Consider the following 20923-nt stretch of genomic DNA (forward strand, 5'->3'; position numbering starts at 1 on the left):
TAAAAAGCATAGCTAAGTTGATGTTTTACGTAAATGGATAACAGTTTAGTGAATTACCATCTGCTTGGCACTATGGGTATTAAATATGGCTGTTGGAAAATGTCAGATGGCTTTGATTAACCAAACATACTGTAACAGGTAGTATAGGGTTTCGTGTATACAACTAAACACATCAAATATATTATGTTACATTGCTGTGTTTTTGATGCATTGTCAAACTTTCATAACTACTGGTTTCTTTATATAGTATCATCAGCTAACAATTTCTTTATTCTAGGAATATGATGCATTCTGTCCAGAGGAAAAAAAACATTCTTTCATTCCAGATGGTTGCGATTATGCACCATTATGGTCAGAAGCAACATACTGTAGGCTTAAATATGGGTTGAAGAAATGTCCCCAACCCTCAGGAACTAGAGGAGAATGGTTTATGTCATGTTTGCTTTTCTTTACTTAGCAAGTACCAGTGAAGATCCATGTAAAGTGACCAGAAAACTGGATGTATACCAACTTTACAAGAAACATTACAGATTATGCAGGCTCCTGCGGCTTCTTTAAAGGAGATGCATCTATGTGTGTATCTAGATCTATACATATATATATATATATATATATATATATATATATATTCACTTTATAATCTCGAAATACTGAAATATCGAATTTCAGTATCTCAAGACTATAAAGCTGAAAAATCAAAAACCAGAAACTTTAAAACAGCGAACTTTCAAACCACGAATGTAACACAAACAAAACACTACACCACACAAACACAAATACACCTACCTGCCGACACCCCGCCTAATTATATATGCTAACTACGAGGTTGCACTAAACACCCAAACACATAAACTCACCACTACACATACTCACACACACTAAAATCTCTACCCAATACCCTTACAAAAACACCACTTACCTCAAACCCAAGGTAAAACCACAAACTGCACCTCATGTCATGTACACGAACACATAATGGCGAATGCAACATTTCCGCATTCCCTATTATGCAGTTTTGCGTAACTGCACTTTCGACTTTATAGTCTCGAAATACTGAAATTCAACATTTCAGTATTTCGAGATTTTAAAGTGTAACTATATATATATATATATATATATACACATATACACATATATATATATATATATATATATATATATATATATATATATATATATATATATATCTATATATACACACACACACATATATATATATATATATATATGTGTGTATATGTGTATATATATATATATATATATATATATATATATATATATATATATATATATATATATATATATATAGAGAGAGAGAGAGAGAGATACATCTCTCTCACCTTTAGATTGTAACCAAATGAAAGCACAGAAACACTGGAGAACTAGAACTTGGTTAAGTTATGGTAGGAGCTTTTGCTGGGCAGAAGGCTTCTCCACAATTATACAATCCATATCCAATATCTCTTCTACAGCTAACATAATTTGATGTGTCTGGTTTATTTCAGATGACTAAAGAACCAACATTTGATAGAAGATCTTTAGGTACCTGAATGGCAGGCTGTAAGTCCCTGCTTTGGGGATTATATTTTGTAATACAACACATACGGATTATATAACAGTGAACATCCCAATCACTGAACATCAAAACAGAAAATCAAAACAAAATGGACTCTGGAATCTTAGTTTTCAGGACAGACTAGCTTCCCTCTCTCTGTACTCAGTCTGTTATAGATTACTCCCTAGAAATCTGTGTCTAGCCTAACAAGTGAACAGAAAGGTAACAAGCATAAAAAAGTGCCAGCCAAGGGAGGTAAAGTCAAAAGAACACTGGTTTAATGAGCAATTTCATTCCAAACATAAAACAGGAACTTCATCAAATTAAACATTCACTCATAATTTTCTGTTTATGGAGAGTGAATGTTGATGATGTTCCTGCTTTTTATTTGTTATGAAAGAGGTCATTAAACAGGTGTTCCTATGGCTTTACCTCACTTGGCTGGAGATATTTTATGCTTTATGTGCATTCAGATATATGAACAACCACATATATACTATGCAGATATACACATTAATATATATGGATCCTGGTAAATTTGTTGAATTGTGCATTGGTTGACATCCATTAAATCGGCTCAGTTTGGTCAAATAAACAAATGGTCGACAACTGTGTGCGATCGACAATCCCTGGATAGGGGAATATACCCTTTTTCCTGGGGAATGTGTGATCTCGAAGTTAGAATATATAATTATCAGGGGAGTGTGGGGGTGCATCCCCCCTACATAGGGTGTGTGGGGGACTTGGCCCCATGCAAAAAAATGCTTTCTTTGTGATTTTTTAAAAAGTTTTGCATCCACCAAGCTTAATTCTTGATGCATGCGTAGCAGCACGACAACTTGCATAATGTCAATCAATTTGTTTCGACATTATGCACGTCAACATAAATGTCATTCGATCAATTTAAGTAAACCTTTCTCTCTCTCTCTCTATATATATATATATATATATATATATATATATATACACACACACACACACACACACACATATATATATATGATATGACACTACATCGAAAACAAATATGATAGACCTACAAATTGTCAAGCTATAAAAGCTCAAAACTGAAATAATTGAAATTAAAACACAAAAAACACTCTTTTTACAAGGTAGCAAGCCCCACTGCACATATTCATCCCATTTATTATATATATCAACTCTGATATCATAGTACAGTGGGAAGGGGCAAATTCCATAGTCCAGAGTATACCCCAGTCTTGGACAGGTAACAAGCCAGTATGTGGGATCATCTAAGTTTTGATCAGCTGTACCATTTTATTTTTCTGTTTGAACAAATGTATGTTCAACTAAAGTTAAGTATCCCATATGTACAGATGGGGTAGATATAGGTATAGATCTAGAGATAGAGACATAGATAGATGTACACACACACACACACACACACACACACACACACACACACACACACACATGCACACATTAACAACTTTGAGGTATTCCAAAGAAACCAGTGTAATTCAATGATTTATTCTCTGTTGGCTGTAAAGCTCCGATACAACTTGTCCCCTTCTCCATTCTTTGGTTATTAAGTGTTCTGTGGGACTTAAAACCATAGCAAGGGAGTGGTGGCTACAAAGACATGGCTACAAAAATCTTGCACAAAAAAGAGACACATAAGAGCTACATGAAAGGATATCACTGCCTTTCCTCATACAATGCAAATGTTGCTTGGAGACAAATAAGAGCTGCATGAAAGGATATCACTGTCTTTCCTCATACAATGTGAATGTTGTTTGGAGACACATAAGAGCTGCATGAAAGGATATGACTGCCTTTCCTCATACAATGTGAATGTTGTTTTCTAGACACATAAGAGCTGCATGAAAGGATATCACTGCCTTTCCTCATACAATGCGAATGTTGTTTGGAGACACATAAGAGCTGCATGAAAGGATATGACTGCCTTTCCTCATACAATGTGAATGTTGTTTTCTAGACACATAAGAGCTGCATGAAAGGATATCACTGCCTTTCCTCATACAATGCGAATGTTGTTTGGTGACACATAAGAGCTGCATGAAAGGATATGACTGCCTTTCCTCATACAATGCGAATGTTGTTTGGAGACACAACAGCTGCATGAAAGGATATCTCTACCCTTCCTCATACAATGTGAATGTTGTTTGGAGACACATAAGAGCTGCATGAAGGGATATCTCTGCCTTTCCTCATACAATGCGAATGTTGTTTGGAAACACATAAGAGCTGCATGAAAGGTTATCTCTACCCTTTCTCATACAATGCGAATGTTGTATGGAGACACATAAGAGCTGCATGAAAGGATATCACTGCCTTTCCTCATACAATGTGAATGTTGTTTGGAGACACATAAGAGCTGCATGAAAGGATATCACTGCCTTTCCTCATACAATGCAAATGTTGTTTGGAGACACATAAGAGCTGCATGAAAGGATAAGACTGCCTTTCCTCATACAATGCCAGACACATAAGAGCTGCATGAAAGGATATGACTGCCTTTCCTCATACAATGCGAATGTTGTTTTGGAGGCACATAAGAGCTGCATGAAAGGATAGCACTGCCTTTCCACATACAATGTGAATGTTGTTTTCTAGACACATAAGAGCTGCATGAAAGGATAGCACTGCCTTTCTTCATACAATGCGAATGTTGTTTGGAGACACATAAGAGCTGCATGAAAGGATATCTCTACCCTTCCTCATACACTGCGAATGTTGTTTGGAGACACATAAGAGCTGCATGAAAGGATATCACTGTCTTTCCTCATACAATGCAAATGTTGTTTGGGGACACATAAGAGCTGCATGAAAGGATATGACTGCCTTTCCTCATACAATGCGAATGCTGTTTGGAGACACATAAGAGCTGCATGAAAGGATAAGACTGCCTTTCCTCATACAATGCGAATGTTGTTTTGGAGACACATAAGAGCTGCATGAAAGGATATGACTGCCTTTCCTCATACAATGCGAATGTTGTTTGGAGACACAAAAGAGGTGCATGAAAGGATATCACTGCCTTTCCTCATACAATGTGAATGTTGTTTGGAGACACATAAGAGCTGCATGAAAGGATATGACTGCCTTTCCTCATAAAATGTGAATGTTGTTTTCTAGACACATAAGAGCTGCATGAAAGGATATCACTGCCTTTCCTCATACAATGTGAATGTTGTTTGGAGACACATAAGAGCTGCATGAAAGGATATGACTGCCTTTCCTCATACAATGCGAATGTTTGGAGACACATAAGAGCTGCATGAAAGGATATCACTGCCTTTCCTCATACAATGCGAATGTTGTTTGGAGACACATAAGAGCTGCATGAAAGGATATGACTGCCTTTCCTCATACAATGCGAATGTTTGGAGACACATAAGAGCTGCATGAAAGGATATCTCTACCCTTCCTCATACAATGTGAATGTTGTTTGGAGACACATAAGAGCTGCATGAAAGGATATAACGGCCTTTCCTCATACAATGCGAATGTTGTTTGGAGACACATAAGAGCTGCATGAAAGGGTATCACTGCCTTTCCTCATACAATGCGAATGTTGTTTGGAGACACATAAGAGCTGCATGAAAGGATATGACTGCCTTTCCTCATACAATGTGAATGTTGTTTGGAGACACATAAGAGCTGCATGAAAGGATATGACTGCCTTTCCTCATACAATGTGAATGTTGTTTGGAGACACATAAGAGCTGCATGAAAGGATATGACTGCCTTTCCTCATACAATGCGAATGTTGTTTGGAGACACATAAGAGCTGCATGAAAGGATATCACTGCCTTTCCTCATACACTGCGAATGTTGTTTGGAGACACATAAGAGCTGCATGAAAGGATATGACTGCCTTTCCTCATACAATGCAAATGTTGTTTAGAGACACATAAGAGCTGCATGAAAGGATATCACTGCCTTTCCTCTTACAATGCAAATGTTGTTTGGAGACACATAAGAGCTGCATGAAAGGATATAACAGCCTTTCCTCATACAATGCGAATGTTGTTTGGAGACACATAAGAGCTGCATGAAAGGGTATCACTGCCTTTCCTCATACAATGCAAATGTTGTTTGGAGACACATAAGAGCTGCACGAAAGGATATGACTGCCTTTCCTCATACAATGCGAATGCTGTTTGGAGACACATAAGAGCTGCATGAAAGGATATCACTGCCTTTCCTCATACAATGTGAATGTTGTTTGGAGACACATAGGAGCTGCATGAAAGGATATAACGGCCTTTCCTCATACAATGTGAATGTTGTTTGGAGACACATAAGAGCTGCATGAAAGGATATCACTGCCTTTCCTCATACAATGCAAATGTTGTTTGGAGACACATAAGAGCTGCATGAAAGGATAAGACTGCCTTTCCTCATACAATGCCAGACACATAAGAGCTGCATGAAAGGATATGACTGCCTTTCCTCATACAATGCAAATGTTGTTTTGGAGGCACATAAGAGCTGCATGAAAGGATAGCACTACCTTTCCACATACAATGTGAATGTTGTTTTCTAGACACATAAGAGCTGCATGAAAGGATAGCACTGCCTTTCTTCATACAATGCGAATGTTGTTTGGAGACACATAAGAGCTGCATGAAAGGATATCTCTACCCTTCCTCATACACTGCGAATGTTGTTTGGAGACACATAAGAGCTGCATGAAAGGATATCACTGTCTTTCCTCATACAATGCAAATGTTGTTTGGAGACACATAAGAGCTGCATGAAAGGATATGACTGCCTTTCCTCATACAATGCGAATGCTGTTTGGAGACACATAAGAGCTGCATGAAAGGATAAGACTGCCTTTCCTCATACAATGCGAATGTTGTTTTGGAGACACATAAGAGCTGCATGAAAGGATATGACTGCCTTTCCTCATACAATGCGAATGTTGTTTGGAGACACAAAAGAGGTGCATGAAAGGATATCACTGCCTTTCCTCATACAATGTGAATGTTGTTTGGAGACACATAAGAGCTGCATGAAAGGATATGACTGCCTTTCCTCATAAAATGTGAATGTTGTTTTCTAGACACATAAGAGCTGCATGAAAGGATATCACTGCCTTTCCTCATACAATGCGAATGTTGTTTGGAGACACATAAGAGCTGCATGAAAGGATATGACTGCCTTTCCTCATACAATGTGAATGTTGTTTGGAGACACATAAGAGCTGCATGAAAGGATATGACTGCCTTTCCTCATACAATGTGAATGTTGTTTGGAGACACATAAGAGCTGCATGAAAGGATATCACTGCCTTTCCTCATACAATGCAAATGTTGTTTAGAGACACATAAGAGCTGCATGAAAGGATATCACTGCCTTTCCTCATACAATGTGAATGTTGTTTGGAGACACATAGGAGCTGCATGAAAGGATATAACGGCCTTTCCTCATACAATGCGAATGTTGTTTGGAGACACATAAGAGCTGCATGAAAGGGTATCACTGCCTTTCCTCATACAATGCGAATGTTGTTTGGAGACACATAAGAGCTGCATGAAAGGATATGACTGCCTTTCCTCATACAATGTGAATGTTGTTTGGAGACACATAAGAGCTGCATGAAAGGATATGACTGCCTTTCCTCATACAATGTGAATGTTGTTTGGAGACACATAAGAGCTGCATGAAAGGATATCACTGCCTTTCCTCATACAATGCAAATGTTGTTTAGAGACACATAAGAGCTGCATAAAAGGATATCACTGCCTTTCCTCATACAATGTGAATGTTGTTTGGAGACACATAGGAGCTGCATGAAAGGATATCACTGCCTTTCCTCATACAATGCAAATGTTGTTTAGAGACACATAAGAGCTGCATGAAAGGATATGACTGCCTTTCCTCTTACAATGCAAATGTTGTTTGGAGACACATAAGAGCTGCATGAAAGGATATTACAGCCTTTCCTCATACAATGCGAATGTTGTTTGGAGACACATAAGAGCTGCATGAAAGGGTATCACTGCCTTTCCTCATACAATGCAAATGTTGTTTGGAGACACATAAGAGCTGCATGAAAGGATATGACTGCCTTTCCTCATACAATGCGAATGCTGTTTGGAGACACATAAGAGCTGCATGAAAGGATATCACTGCCTTTCCTCATACAATGTGAATGTTGTTTGGAGACACATAGGAGCTGCATGAAAGGATATAACGGCCTTTCCTCATACAATGCGAATGTTGTTTGGAGACACATAAGAGCTGCATGAAAGGGTATCACTGCCTTTCCTCATACAATGCGAATGTTGTTTGGAGACACATAAGAGCTGCATGAAAGGATATGACTGCCTTTCCTCATACAATGTGAATGTTGTTTGGAGACACATAAGAGCTGCATGAAAGGATATGACTGCCTTTCCTCATACAATGTGAATGTTGTTTGGAGACACATAAGAGCTGCATGAAAGGATATCACTGCCTTTCCTCATACAATGCAAATGTTGTTTAGAGACACATAAGAGCTGCATAAAAGGATATGACTGCCTTCCCTCATACAATGCGAATGCTGTTTGGAGACACATAAGAGCTGCATGAAAGGATATCACTGCCTTTCCTCTTACAATGCAAATGTTGTTTGGAGACACATAAGAGCTGCATGAACGGATATGACTGGTTTTCCTCACACAATGCGAATGTTGTTTGGAAACACATAAGAGCTGCATGAAAGGATATCTCTACCCTTCCTCATACAATGCAAATTTTGTTTGAAGACACATAAGAGCTGCATGAAAGGATATCTCTACCCTTCTTCATACAATGTGAATGTTGTTTGGAGACACATAAAAGCTGCATGAAAGGATATCGCTACCCTTCCTCATACAATGCAAATGTTGTTTGAAGACACATAAGAGCTGCATGAAAGGATATCACTGCCTTTCCTCTTACAACGCGAATGTTGTTTGGAGACACATAAGAGCTGCATGAAAGGATATGACTGCCTTTCCTCATACAATGCGAATGTTGTTTGGAGACACATAAGAGCTGCATGAAAGGATATGACTGCCTTTCCTCATACAATGCGAATGCTGTTTGGAGACACATAAGAGCTGCATGAAAGGATATGACTGTCTTTCCTCATACAATGTGAATGTTGTTTGGTAGTGCATTCACACAGTAAACACCTTAGTCATGTCACCTTTGTGGTGCGTTTCCCTTTTTTTTCAGCAGTGATAGTGGAGATAGCTTTGGTCACAGTTAAATGCTATAGTAACACAGTCTCTAAGTGGTCTTCCTTCAGTACTTGGGATGCTTGGGGGGTACATCCTACCCTTATTTGAAACAGTCACTGTGATGTTCCTATCAGGATAACTGGGATGGGTACATCTACTTCCAGTTTACACTTTAAAGTTTTTTTAATTATTAAAAAAACAGATGTTGCCACTGTTAACCATATCCAGTCTTGCTTATAAAAGAATATAGTGCCTACCCAGCACAGAAAAAGCCTTTCCCCCCCCCCCCACACGGTTGGGCCTCCAATGCGCACTCTACAGTTTCATGGGTGTGACAGGGATTCAACTTGAGATTAAGGATGGAATGGATAGTGATGTATTTGAGAAAGATAATAAAGAAATACCTGTTAACAGTTAGTGACCTTTTCCTCTGCAGCTGAAAAGTAGATCATTATGAATCAAAAGATATATAAAAAAATTCAAAACAAATGCAACCCTGTTAGATGGCATCACCTGCAAGCTGGTGCCTGGAACTGGATTCCCATCGACCCCCATACTTTTTAAAGCTGTATGTAAAAGTCTTAACAAGTTTCCATGTTATGATCCTAGCTACAAGCCAGACAGATGCTGGGTGTGGGATTTTTTTTTTTGTTGCCATTTGATTACAATAAGAATAATTGGTCACTGTTGATGCGACGCCCTGCCCCATTTGCAAAAATAGGAAAAAGTTGTTTGTGAATGAATGGATGGATGGATGGGTGGATTCAGGACTTAGACATAGCTTGTGGTTTTTGATGATATTTTGAAGATGTCAGTATCTATTGACTAGAGTTGAAGACACATTTAAAGGAACTATTAAAGGCAGCAGACCAAGCCATCAGAGCTCTGGATAGGTTAGTTGGTACCCTGACCAATCTTCCAATTGGCCCCAACAAGAGCTGAAGTGAAAAAAAATGTCTTCCTGCTATAGGCAAAAAGTAGTTATGATTCTTCATAGTTACTGACTGTCTGCTAACACCTTTCAAAAACTGTGATAAATAGCTACACTAGCTCCTTGCCACAGTTCCTAACATGCACACACACACACACACACACACACACACACACACACACACACACACACACACACACACACTCACTGCAAATAGTCTGAAATATCAAAATAATTTATATCGCTGCAGTTGAGATCGCAGTTGTTTAAATAAGTTTTCGATCGATACTACTTGCAGTTGCAAGTACCAACCAGCATTTGCTCCCAGTGGCCCAACAATGCCGACTGCATTGACTTACAATGTCAAATCGGTGCACTTTCTACAGTGTTGCTCACTATACCTAAAAGCTTGCATTTGGGGCAGCTGCTCCCTTCGCCACACTCAAGTTCCAGCTTTGCAAACCACTACTTTAATTTTTCTTCAATATAAATGAGTGAGAAAAAGTCCACAAAGGACTGAAAATATGGGAGAAAAATAAATGCAGTATACATTACGGAGTCTGAAATCACCTATGCAATACCTTCCATGCAGTAAGACCTGCACTGACTGCTTACAGGGAAGATAACTTTTACTAGAAAAATCCATCCAGAATGGGAAACAGAAGTTGGGTAAACCCAGATGTTATAATTTTCTGCTACAGTAGCCTTCCCTAAAGAAGCTCCATTAATTTCTTGGACCATAGTGCTGTATTAGAAAAAAAATGGTTACATATAAGGAAAATTTCAAGTCAGAAGATACTGGTAGGATAACAAACACATCTATGACACACAATTGTTTGCAAAACAGGAAGGACATACTATAGATACTGAAAACTGAGTTAAACATCCACTAGGTATTTTGTCAATAATGTCTGCATTTCTGTATAATTGGGATGCTTTAAGAATGAAGACAAAGAGAAACAACTGAAATAAGAGAAAAACAAATATTTAATGAAGGAAAAAAACCCAACAAAATATTAAACTGCATTTTTCATACCATATCCAGCTGACTTTGAATTCTCTGAGGCAAAATAGATTCCGCACCCCACGCGACCTCCTGAGTGTGGCATAATTCGCAAGCCACTCTTCAAGATGGCAGCAACAACAGCAACATTGGTTCCATGCCATAGCAAGCGGCGACTATCAATGCTATCATGTGCTTTAAATCGTTCATCCTGTAGAACAGATGGTCTTAAACACTATTAACCCGCATCAAGCTTGCCATGTAGATATACAGTTAGATCGGTAACGTTTAAATGTTCTATAAAATGGCATTCAAAATACATCTTATGCTGAACATATAAAATGTAACCCTTTTAAGACAGCTACAATACTCTCAAAAGTGCTGCTTAACATTAAAGATGTATATAAACAATAAAAGAGAACAGTTCACATAGTGTACATGTAATATTCCATGTGAGAGGTACCCAAACACAAGAAAACACAAAGTAACCAAATTAGGACATCAGTACACATCTATAGCCAATATCCTTGTTTGTTACTGTAAAACATCAGGAAGATGGGATAGTATGACATATTTTCTGAAAGTGATTAATTCAGTTACCAAAAACTGCAAAAAAGAAAGTATTATTACACATTCCTTAATGGAAATGACATATTTACCAAGAGGATAATATGCCTCTAAATAAAAAAGATACATGATGGCAGAAAATGATCACGTGCTGCAACCAGACTATCTGTGTACATATAACCAGTAAAGACCTGCAAAGCTAATTTTTTTGACCCCCCCCCCACTTCCCTCCCTTTGACTATTGTGTACCCATTTCGTTTATGCCTATTCATTCCACCTGGCCTCCAGTATCTGAAGATAGCATGCAATAAGGGTAAGAACCATGGGTTATGGATATCATCCTGTAAAGGTTTACAATTTTTTTTCTAAGTGTTTCTAACAACTCCCTCTATTGGCCAGAAAGCATGCTGCAATATCCTCCTAGAGTGAGTGCATGTTTCTGCACAGCTATGACTACCAGGCAGAATGTTCCATGGGTGGAGTCATGCTCAATTGTAGCACATTCTGTGGCCTACATGCCTATAGCATAGTCTTTTACCTGCCTTGTAACATGGGCAGTTCATTTTTATCAGTTACGCACTCACAATATGCAATTTCATCTCTGAAAAAATTATACTTGTCTATGCTTATGCTAAACCTACACTCTTTCAGCCTGTCTAGAACCTTCCATAATTTCTTTCTGTGTTCTTCATCAATGGGACATTATTTCTTCACTTCTGAAATCATATATTGCCTAGGTGGCCATTAAATAAGACAGAGGCACTACAAACATGGCCTAGATTCACTGGGATATACATTCAAGCTGGGACTTTTCTAGGTAAACTGTGTACCACATAAAATACCATTTCAAAATCTGACAGTCTTCTTCCTTCAGCTTTTCCCTGTTAGGGGTCGACACAGCGGATCACCTGTCTGCTCATGACTGGCAGTAGAATTTTACGGTGTTGTGTTCCCAGCCCGGCACCCAACCTTCCAGGAAAGGCACACGCACGCACTCTCGCCTAGGGCTAATTTAGAGTATGCAGTCCACCTACAGCATGTCTTTGGGATGTGGTAGGAAACCAGAGCACCTGGAAGAAACCCATGTGACCACAGGGAGGACATGCAGACTCCGCATAGAGGGCACCCCAGCCGAGGATCAAACCTGAGAACCTCTTGATGTGAGGTGGCAACGCTAACCACTGCACCACTGTGGCCGCCCTATTTCAAAATTTCAAAATCTGACAGTACTGGAAATTATTGAAACACAGGCAAATAATTTTATAAGTTACTCTGAAGCATTTCTGGAGGACTTAGTCTGGCAGGCTTGGCAGGCAATGGGATAATGCTGAATTATCAAAACACATTCCCAGAACCCATTGATATGAGATTCTCAATCTCCTCTTGTATCAAGCAGAAAAAGTGCCTAGACACGTGAATACAAATAAAATCACTATTCAGATTGCTGACTTAAAAATGCAGATCTTCCTTAGTAGAATATTACTGTTTTTCATTTAATTAATTGTCCACATCCTATAGGCAATTCTTGAAAAATAATCCCTCTGTTAGGAGTCTGCCATCACATAACATAATTAATCATTCCAACACAGGCAAAACCAACATTTGATCACTATTAGATTGTGTATTAGGTTGGATTCCAAAAGTCTTACTCTTAAGATTCGCCATTATAATATCTACAAACAACCTTACACAAGGGTATCTTAGAGTAGCTTAATATTTTACATTAAGCTATGTCAAGTTACTACAGCTTAATTCCTAAACATAAGGCAGCCCTCCACTGGAGTATCTTGATGTAACTTAGAATATTATTCTAAATCATTTCAAGTTACTTCACTGTAATCACTATGTATATAGCAGCCTTACACCACAGTATCTTAGCACGACTTAAAGTATTACTCTAAATTAGTTTACGTTACCTCAGTCTGAGTCCTACCTTCAAAGCAACCTTATACCAGAGTATCTTTGAACTGCTTAGAGTATTAGTTGAATCTGCTTCAAATTAGGGCACTCTTCTATCCTATAGTCACACAACTGAGTTTGTAAGTGTAACTTAGAAAAAAGCTTTCAGTATCCAACCTGCTAGGCAAAGGCCCAAACTTTTAACCATTTAAAATGTTGGGACTCGGATGATTGAAAGAGCAAAAATCCAAACTTATACTAAGTCTGAGGTTGTCATTTCTCAGACTATTCCCTTTTCTCTGAGGTATAGCGATCTCAGAGCTGATATACCAGTTCAGTCGGTCTGGGGTGCAGGGGGTTGAACCCCTGCGAAACAGAAGAATAAAGGAGAAGAGCAATGTTCAATATTCGGCCTTCTCCTATATTTTTGGTATTTTTTCTGTGCTTTGAGACGCAGCAATCTGAGTCACAACATTGATAAAGGAGCTGGCCAGACTCAATTAAAAGTGGCCACTATTCTACATGATGTTTTTAACAACTGTAATATAATATGTTTATGGTTATTAAGCAGCCAGCACTATTTCAAACTGATCTTCTGCCCATTTGTTTTCTGCCTAGAAATGATAGTTATTTTCAACTTCAAAAGCAGCTTTAAAGCAGTTATAAATAGCTTAGCTTCAGCTAAGACACCAAAGCAAACTAACTGTTAATGGATAGCTAGATCCTTAAGAATTTTGCAAAAAAAAAAGGAGAGGAAAAAAAAAAAAAGAAAGAAAGAAATGTGAAGCAAACTTACATCTCCAACTAAAGCAGGGAAAGAATATGCATGTTTCAAAACTAAGGAACCTTTACTATGTCTGTAAATCTGAAATCAAGAAGACCAAAACTTCCTGATTTTGTGATTTTCAAATTTCCATCATGAGCAATCCCAAATTCTTCTGGAATGGTAATGATGTTCCAAAACATAGTCAGCCCTTTTCCTGACTAATTTTAATATTTGCAGCCATCTGGATTTCACAAATAACACTTTGTAATGTTAGCTAACATGCTGGCTGATGTTTTTTTTTTCATTCCAGCCAGTGTAAAAAAAAGTTACTCAAAATAATGAAAATTATTTACTTCATTAAGTGGTATAAAATATGACAGCCCCCCCCCCCTCCCTCCCCAGTTAGCTGCTCCTAGCTGTGTTTGCTATAGCTCACCATATTCCAAAATTTATAAACAGACTATGTAAAGAAGGTAAAATTCACAAGCTCTGAAAATATACCAACACACTCTATCTTATATGGAGATTTACAGCAATACTCACAATTTTAGAATAATTCATTCTGAATGCTCTTCAGACAGTTGTCCATTCTCAAATTATCTCATGCTATTAAAACCATTATGGATTGCTACAATGAGTTCTGTAAGGGGCATAGCTGTCAGCTCTGACCTGGTTAACCTAGAGAGGACCAGTTCTAAGTCTTCAATTATATTATTATTTCTGATCATATCTTGGATTTTCATCTTAGATACCATCGGTTACATTGAAACTCACTGAGGCAGCTCAGCCTGAGGCATCCAAAAACTCAAGTTCAAATGCAGAATCAATGGAATGTTCCAAAAAGCAGAATACGAGGCCCCATATTAGCTTCCAATGAACAATGACATGAAATGACATATACTTTAGGGATACATTCCAGATCTCCTTCCACTTAGCAACCATGTTGAAACACTGTGAAGACAATGTACAGAGGCAACCGCAGTACTCATGTAATTTTTTACCCCAAAAGTTTGATCCTTGTGATAAAAAAAAAAAATGCAACTGGCATTTTAGATAAATACATGTGCCAGCAAAATGGTTCAGTATTCATAAGACTGTCCCAGGGGACATGTCTGAACTTATAAAAATAAAGTTCTTAGACTTTTTCACCATTTAGTTTGTTCTTGCTTTCAAGAAGCCCACAAATTCTCTCTGATTACATGCATTATGTGGTTAAAAGAACAAACTACAAACCTGATCTTTGTGGTACAAATTCTATCAACAAAATCCAAGAAATATCAGGCTAGGGTTGTTGTTCTTCTGTACCATCCCATAATGATAAAATTAACTTGACTGTCACTACCTTAATATCACTGGAATTACGGTACTTACATATTAAAGCAACCAGGAGACTTCTTATCAACGATAGTGATGTAAGAGTACCATTTAACTAATGCGGTAACGTCTTTAATATACATTAGTGGTGAAATCGCTGAAACTGTGTATGAATACTGGGTTCATACAGATGTGCACTGCAAGACATCTTCACCCAAGCAGGTTGGGATACTTTGGCGATGGAAGTGCTACTTTACAGAAAGCAAACATGGCTGCTTCTACTTGGCTGACAACGTCTCGCACGCTACAGTTTCTTTTTCAGTGACAAAATCCCTATTGTTTTTATGTATTATGCAATTTACATTTCCAATACACGTACACATTTATCAAAGTATAATTGTAGTGGATAGCATGTAATGTTTCAAAAAAAAAAAATAATTTGCCGAGATACGAAATATTTGGCTCCTGGTTGCATTCATATGTAAATACTTGTACAGTGACAGTGACACAGCACATACATAAAGTAAATATTATTTTCTGTGGTTTTACTAAGTTAACAAGTTGCATAGAAAGAAAACATGGCAATCACTTAACACATGTTTTTAGTGCACTGATATTATTTGCCAAATTATGAAAGAATTAGCTCCTGGTTGCTTTAATAAGTAAGCACCGAATTACTATGTTACAGATTTGTCAAAATAGTGCTCCTCTTATGCATTTTTTGTTTAATCTTAGTTAATCTAAACTGGCCAAGATCTGAACACTTATAACTTAGTTGATTATGCTTTGATATATTAACTACACTTTTGTCCATGCATGCATTCTAGAATAAAATTCTGAGAGTTGGTATAATGGTTAAGGTGTTTAGCTCATGGACACAAAGTATAGGGTTTGATTCTCCCCTTTGGATGGGAAATTAGCTAGGCTTAAAATGACTCACCACGGCAACTATCATAGTACTTGCCTATAAAGATTTTCCACAGAACATTAATGCTTCAAACATCTGTTACTACAGGATATAAGATCACAAACTCCCACTGTGACAAAGCTGATGACTCAGGAGAACCTGTGCTATGAGATACAGTATGATGTGAGGCATAGAGCATCTAAATTTAACTTTGTGGACCAGCTAAAATTTTTCTTTTATCAATGCTATTCAAATTACAGCTACCGTGAGCATGTCCAAATCTCGCTCAGAGATGAAACTTTTTTATCAGAATGTGTTAACTAATGCATATTTGGCACTCCCCAGGACTTCTTAATCATAAGGTAGTCAAGTCTAACAGAAGCAAGAACATTTACAGAATCAGCTTTTTGATGTAAGCACGATTTGCTATGTAATTGTGCCCATTCATGCTATCTCATTTCTGTCGGTCTACAATAGTCCACATAAATTCATTTCACTGCAGGTTCATTGTTAATATTGATCCTGTAGAAGTCTTCTCTCCAAGTTACCCTTCTAACACAGGCTTCTAGTCCACAGGGTTGTCCTGGTTAACAAATGTAATTAAATCAATCAATCACACCCTGCTTCTAGCCATAATAAATGATCTTTTAAACCATGGATGTTGTCAATTGTTCCTGAGAATGGTGCTTTATTGCACCTGTTCATTTTTACTATAACTTAAGCACCTGGAATTAGTATTTGGACCCATTTGTTTTAATAGTTACCACAATGTTTTACTATTACATCATAACTTTCACTGGAAAGCTTTTAGAAACAAACAATACAACTTATTATGCCCTTCGAACTAAACACATGAAAGTCTTGATCCCGGCCAGTGTCTGTTACATGACATACCAGTGTTAATTCTGTTTCTCCTCACAACCTTTCTACAAACTAAAGAAACATGTCTAAGTAAGACTGGGACGTCACTATACTCATGCCAACAAGCCAAAAAGGTGTTGCTGTTGAGAAAACAAAGAAATATGCAGACAATTTACACATACTACTCACAGAAAAAAAAAATTCCAGAAAGATTATCTGTTTACCTCTTTTTCTCGTTTAACTTTCCAAATATTGAGAATTTTAAGTTTTTGGTATGACGAACCAGTCATTGCCACATACTTTTCAATGATCTGTAGGAAAAATGTCAAACATTACAAATCCTTCATAGAACTCAGTTACCTGCAGAATGCAAAGATTTTCTTAGTGCAGATAAAAAGTACAGTTGTGCAAGTTACACTTACCCATAATTCAGTTTCTTCACTGCTGCATTGCTCTATAGTTTGTATCCTGACAAGAATACAACACCCTGCCAGCTTTCCAAAGCTCTACTCTCCTCTCACAGACTCACTCTGGTTGCCTGTAGGTCAACCACTTTTGGAGGCAACTATAAAAGCAGCCCGAGTGACTAAAGATCTTTAAGACATTCTTACTCCAAAAGAAAAGGAGAGTTCATCGTGAAATAACCACAACTATTGTAAGCAATGAAAGACAAACTGCAACAAAAATCTCAACAGTAAATGCTATAGCCCACAGCAGCTATGTACAACAAGGGAAACGGTGGGAGAGTGCAGCTACTGCAGCAGTAAAGAAGTTGAACATCTACAGTTATGGGTAAATGCAGCTTATGCAGTCGTACAATGTTCATCATTTCCACTGCTGCAGTAGGTTATGCATAGATTAGCGATTTACAAAACCTGGGGGGAGGAGGAGGTATAATGGTCCAGTTTAAAGTCCTTTGTAAATATATGGATGGAGGACCAAGTAGCTGCTTCTAAAATGCTTCTAGAATCCACTTCTTGCCAATATGTCATAGAAGAAGCTAAGGCCCTGGTAGAAAGTACAGTTGTGCAAGTAAACTTGCTATAATAGTAGATGTATGAATGATCACTGCTGCAGTAGCCTTAGCTATATGGGTTATATTCTGCATAGGATATATCAGCCAGCCAACTTCCCAAGCCTCAGAGCACCTTCCACGTGCCCACACCACAAGTCAGCTCAAGCTGAGCTGATTAAAAAAACTGGTTTAGGCACCAAGTCCTTCAGAGCTTTCATGCCAACTGAAAGAAGGGAGGTGAAGCCCTGAGAGGATATTGCTAGAAAAGCAAAAAATGTCCACATGTTGGCATAAAAAATACACTAAAAAAACAAGGAAGATACTAGAAGGGAGTGGTTACTGCAGCAGTGATCATTCAAACTAATACTGTTATAGTAAGTTTACTCACATAACTGGACTATATCGATCACTACTGTAGTAGCCTATATAAGAGTATTACCATAACTTAGAACAACCAGGAGGTGAAAGGGGAAGGGTCCAAGCGCCCCTGGAGAATGGTCCTACCAAAGCCTGTTACAGACCTGGAAATAGGATCTAATTAATAGTGACTTGTAAAAGTATGCACAGAGGAGCAAGTTGCTGCTTCTAGAATACGTCCAGAGGCCAGTCCTTTCCAAAGAGCCATATTTGAAGCTAAGGCCCTGATAGAGTGAGCCATGACCCTACCTGGAATAGTTTGCTGTGTAAGAATTAACAAAAAGTAATAGCCTGACACAACCACTTGAAAATAGTCTGCTTTCACACAGGTTGTCCATTCTTAAAAAGAAATGACTAGAAGTTCTGAAAGATTTTGTTCTGTTAGGACAGCACCTAAATTGCCTGTGCACATTCAACATACGAAGAATCCTTTCTTCCTCATTCTTGGATTCAGGAGAGAACCCAAGGAGATGGATAGTTTGTCTTAAAGTAAACTCAGATACCACTTGAAGCATAGAAGAATGACCAGCTCTCAAAGAAACCCCGCATGTGGGGAATGAGAAGACTGACCCACCATAAGAGCTTGCAACTCAGATACTCTTCTTGCAGAGATCAGAGCAAATCTGTTTTCAGTGTTAAAAACTTTAACTCAATCAGATAAACTGGTTCAAATGGTGCAAGTGCTGTCTTCTCCAACACAAAATTACTATCCCAAGGAGGAGACACCAGTTTTATTTTAGTTGTCTTATGTAGTAGCCTTTTCAAAAACATTATCAAGTGAGATCACATTGAAAGAGTGGGATCCATGGGCAGACAGGCTAAAATAGCCAGCAAATGAAGCTTGATAGAGGAGTAAGACATGTCATGCGATAGTAAATCTCACAAATACTGAAAAAAAAGAAAACACTTGCCCTGAATTGGTGCTGGTTATGTTGCTGGCACCAACTAGAAAACCTTTTCCATTTGTTTTTATATGATTTTCTAGTGACAGGATTTCTTACCTCCATTAGTACCTGCTGCATATCCTCAGTAAACAGCTGCTTAAAAGGTATTAAGACCTATCATCCAGTTATCAGTTGTAGTTGTCGGGAGTTGGGATGTATCAAACACTACAAACAAAATTCAATCTTAGACAAAGAAATGGCACAACAGTTTTAATTCACAAGTTGTTTAGTGTTTTTGTCAAACCACTTTGACTACCTATAGGTTCAGAGGGGATTACTAGACCAATGGCTTAAGGGCCCTTACAAGCCTAACCAATATACCCCAATTTTACCTAATATATGGCCCCTAAGGGCAAGAGGATGGCATGGATTTGTGCTTGTGCATTGAGTATCTTACAATTGCCCCTGTCCATAAGGGACACAGGCACCACCCTAGGTATGAGTTTGTGATTCCCTATCCATTGATCCAAACTGTGTTTGAAGATGGCTAAGAAAGGGATCTGCTTAATGTGAATAGAAAGCTTGTTCCAAAGAAGGGGCAATCTTTGAGATAAATATCTGTATGTCCAGTATATTCTGTTTGAGTTGCTGACCAAGTTTTGATCCCTAGATCTGGTGATCCTCATTCTGTTTGACTTGCAGATGTGTAGCAGCTCCAGGGGGTTTGATTTGCGAGTGCATTGTAGGTCAGGCATTGGTCACCCCTTAACAGTCGGTAGGAGACAGAGTAAAGGAATAGGGATTTTAGTGTATCCTTATAATTCATGTTGTTTACACCCTGTATTTTCTTTGTGAGGAACCTCTGAGGTCACTCCAGTTGCTGCTGTAAGTGCTTAGTCAAGCGCATAACAAATGGCACATTCTATTCGATCATTGGTCTAATGACGGCTAAGTACAGCGGTACTATAATTTCCTTGGATCTGGATGCCATGCCCTTACTTGTAAGTTGTGCCACATAAAAAGACTTCCTCACCACTGTGGACACATGGCAGTCAAACTTCAGGTTACTATTTGTGTACCTAGATCTCTCACCACTGAGTCTACTCTTAGGGATGTGCTACTGATGCTGTAACTTGCAGGGGTATATATATATATTTTTTTCTATTTTGTATATTATATATATTTTCTATATTAGTGTTTTTGTAAACAAGATAGGTTTAAGGTTTAAGCTTTATATAAAGTTTATAATATTTTACATTCAGTACAGAAGGAGGTGTTGACTGGTTTACTTTACTGTTTTACTCTACTGTTTTAAATACTGTTTTAAACACTGTTTCTTTAAATTAAGAGTTGTAACTAAATCTACTTTGATTGGGTGGATTTGTGTATTTAAACGTATTAACTGTGTTTTAAAATGTCTGATGAAGTTTATGTTTGTGTCATAAACGAAAAGCGCTTCACAAATTATTTTGAGTGTGCCTCTTCATTCTGCTCTTTGGATTTACTAGTTTGTCGTTTTGTGTCTTCTCAGTTCGTTCGCTCGTTTGTTTTTTCACCATTGTAGCAGTTATGGAAGAACTTGGTACACCTTTTGATGCT

General features: G+C 38.0%; 1 protein-coding gene across 4 annotated transcripts in view; it reads right to left on the reverse strand.

The window, feature by feature from the left end:
• The window catches only part of PARP3 (poly(ADP-ribose) polymerase family member 3), a 487884-nt gene that overhangs the window by 49017 nt on the left and 417944 nt on the right, over window positions 1-20923 (reverse strand). For all 4 annotated transcript variants that reach the window (XM_044077474.1, XM_044077472.1, XM_044077473.1 and 1 more), the window contains exons 8-9: window positions 17233-17319; window positions 10728-10905 (exon numbers count right to left, since the gene is read on the reverse strand). In XM_044077474.1, coding sequence (XP_043933409.1) covers window positions 10728-10905; window positions 17233-17319 — 265 coding nt within the window. The remainder of the gene's footprint in view (window positions 1-10727; window positions 10906-17232; window positions 17320-20923) is intronic.

Source organism: Protopterus annectens, chromosome 7.part0 (genome assembly GCF_019279795.1).
Source record: "Protopterus annectens isolate FY-2018-M chromosome 7.part0, PAN1.0, whole genome shotgun sequence".
NCBI classification, from domain to species: Eukaryota; Metazoa; Chordata; order Ceratodontiformes; family Protopteridae; genus Protopterus; species Protopterus annectens.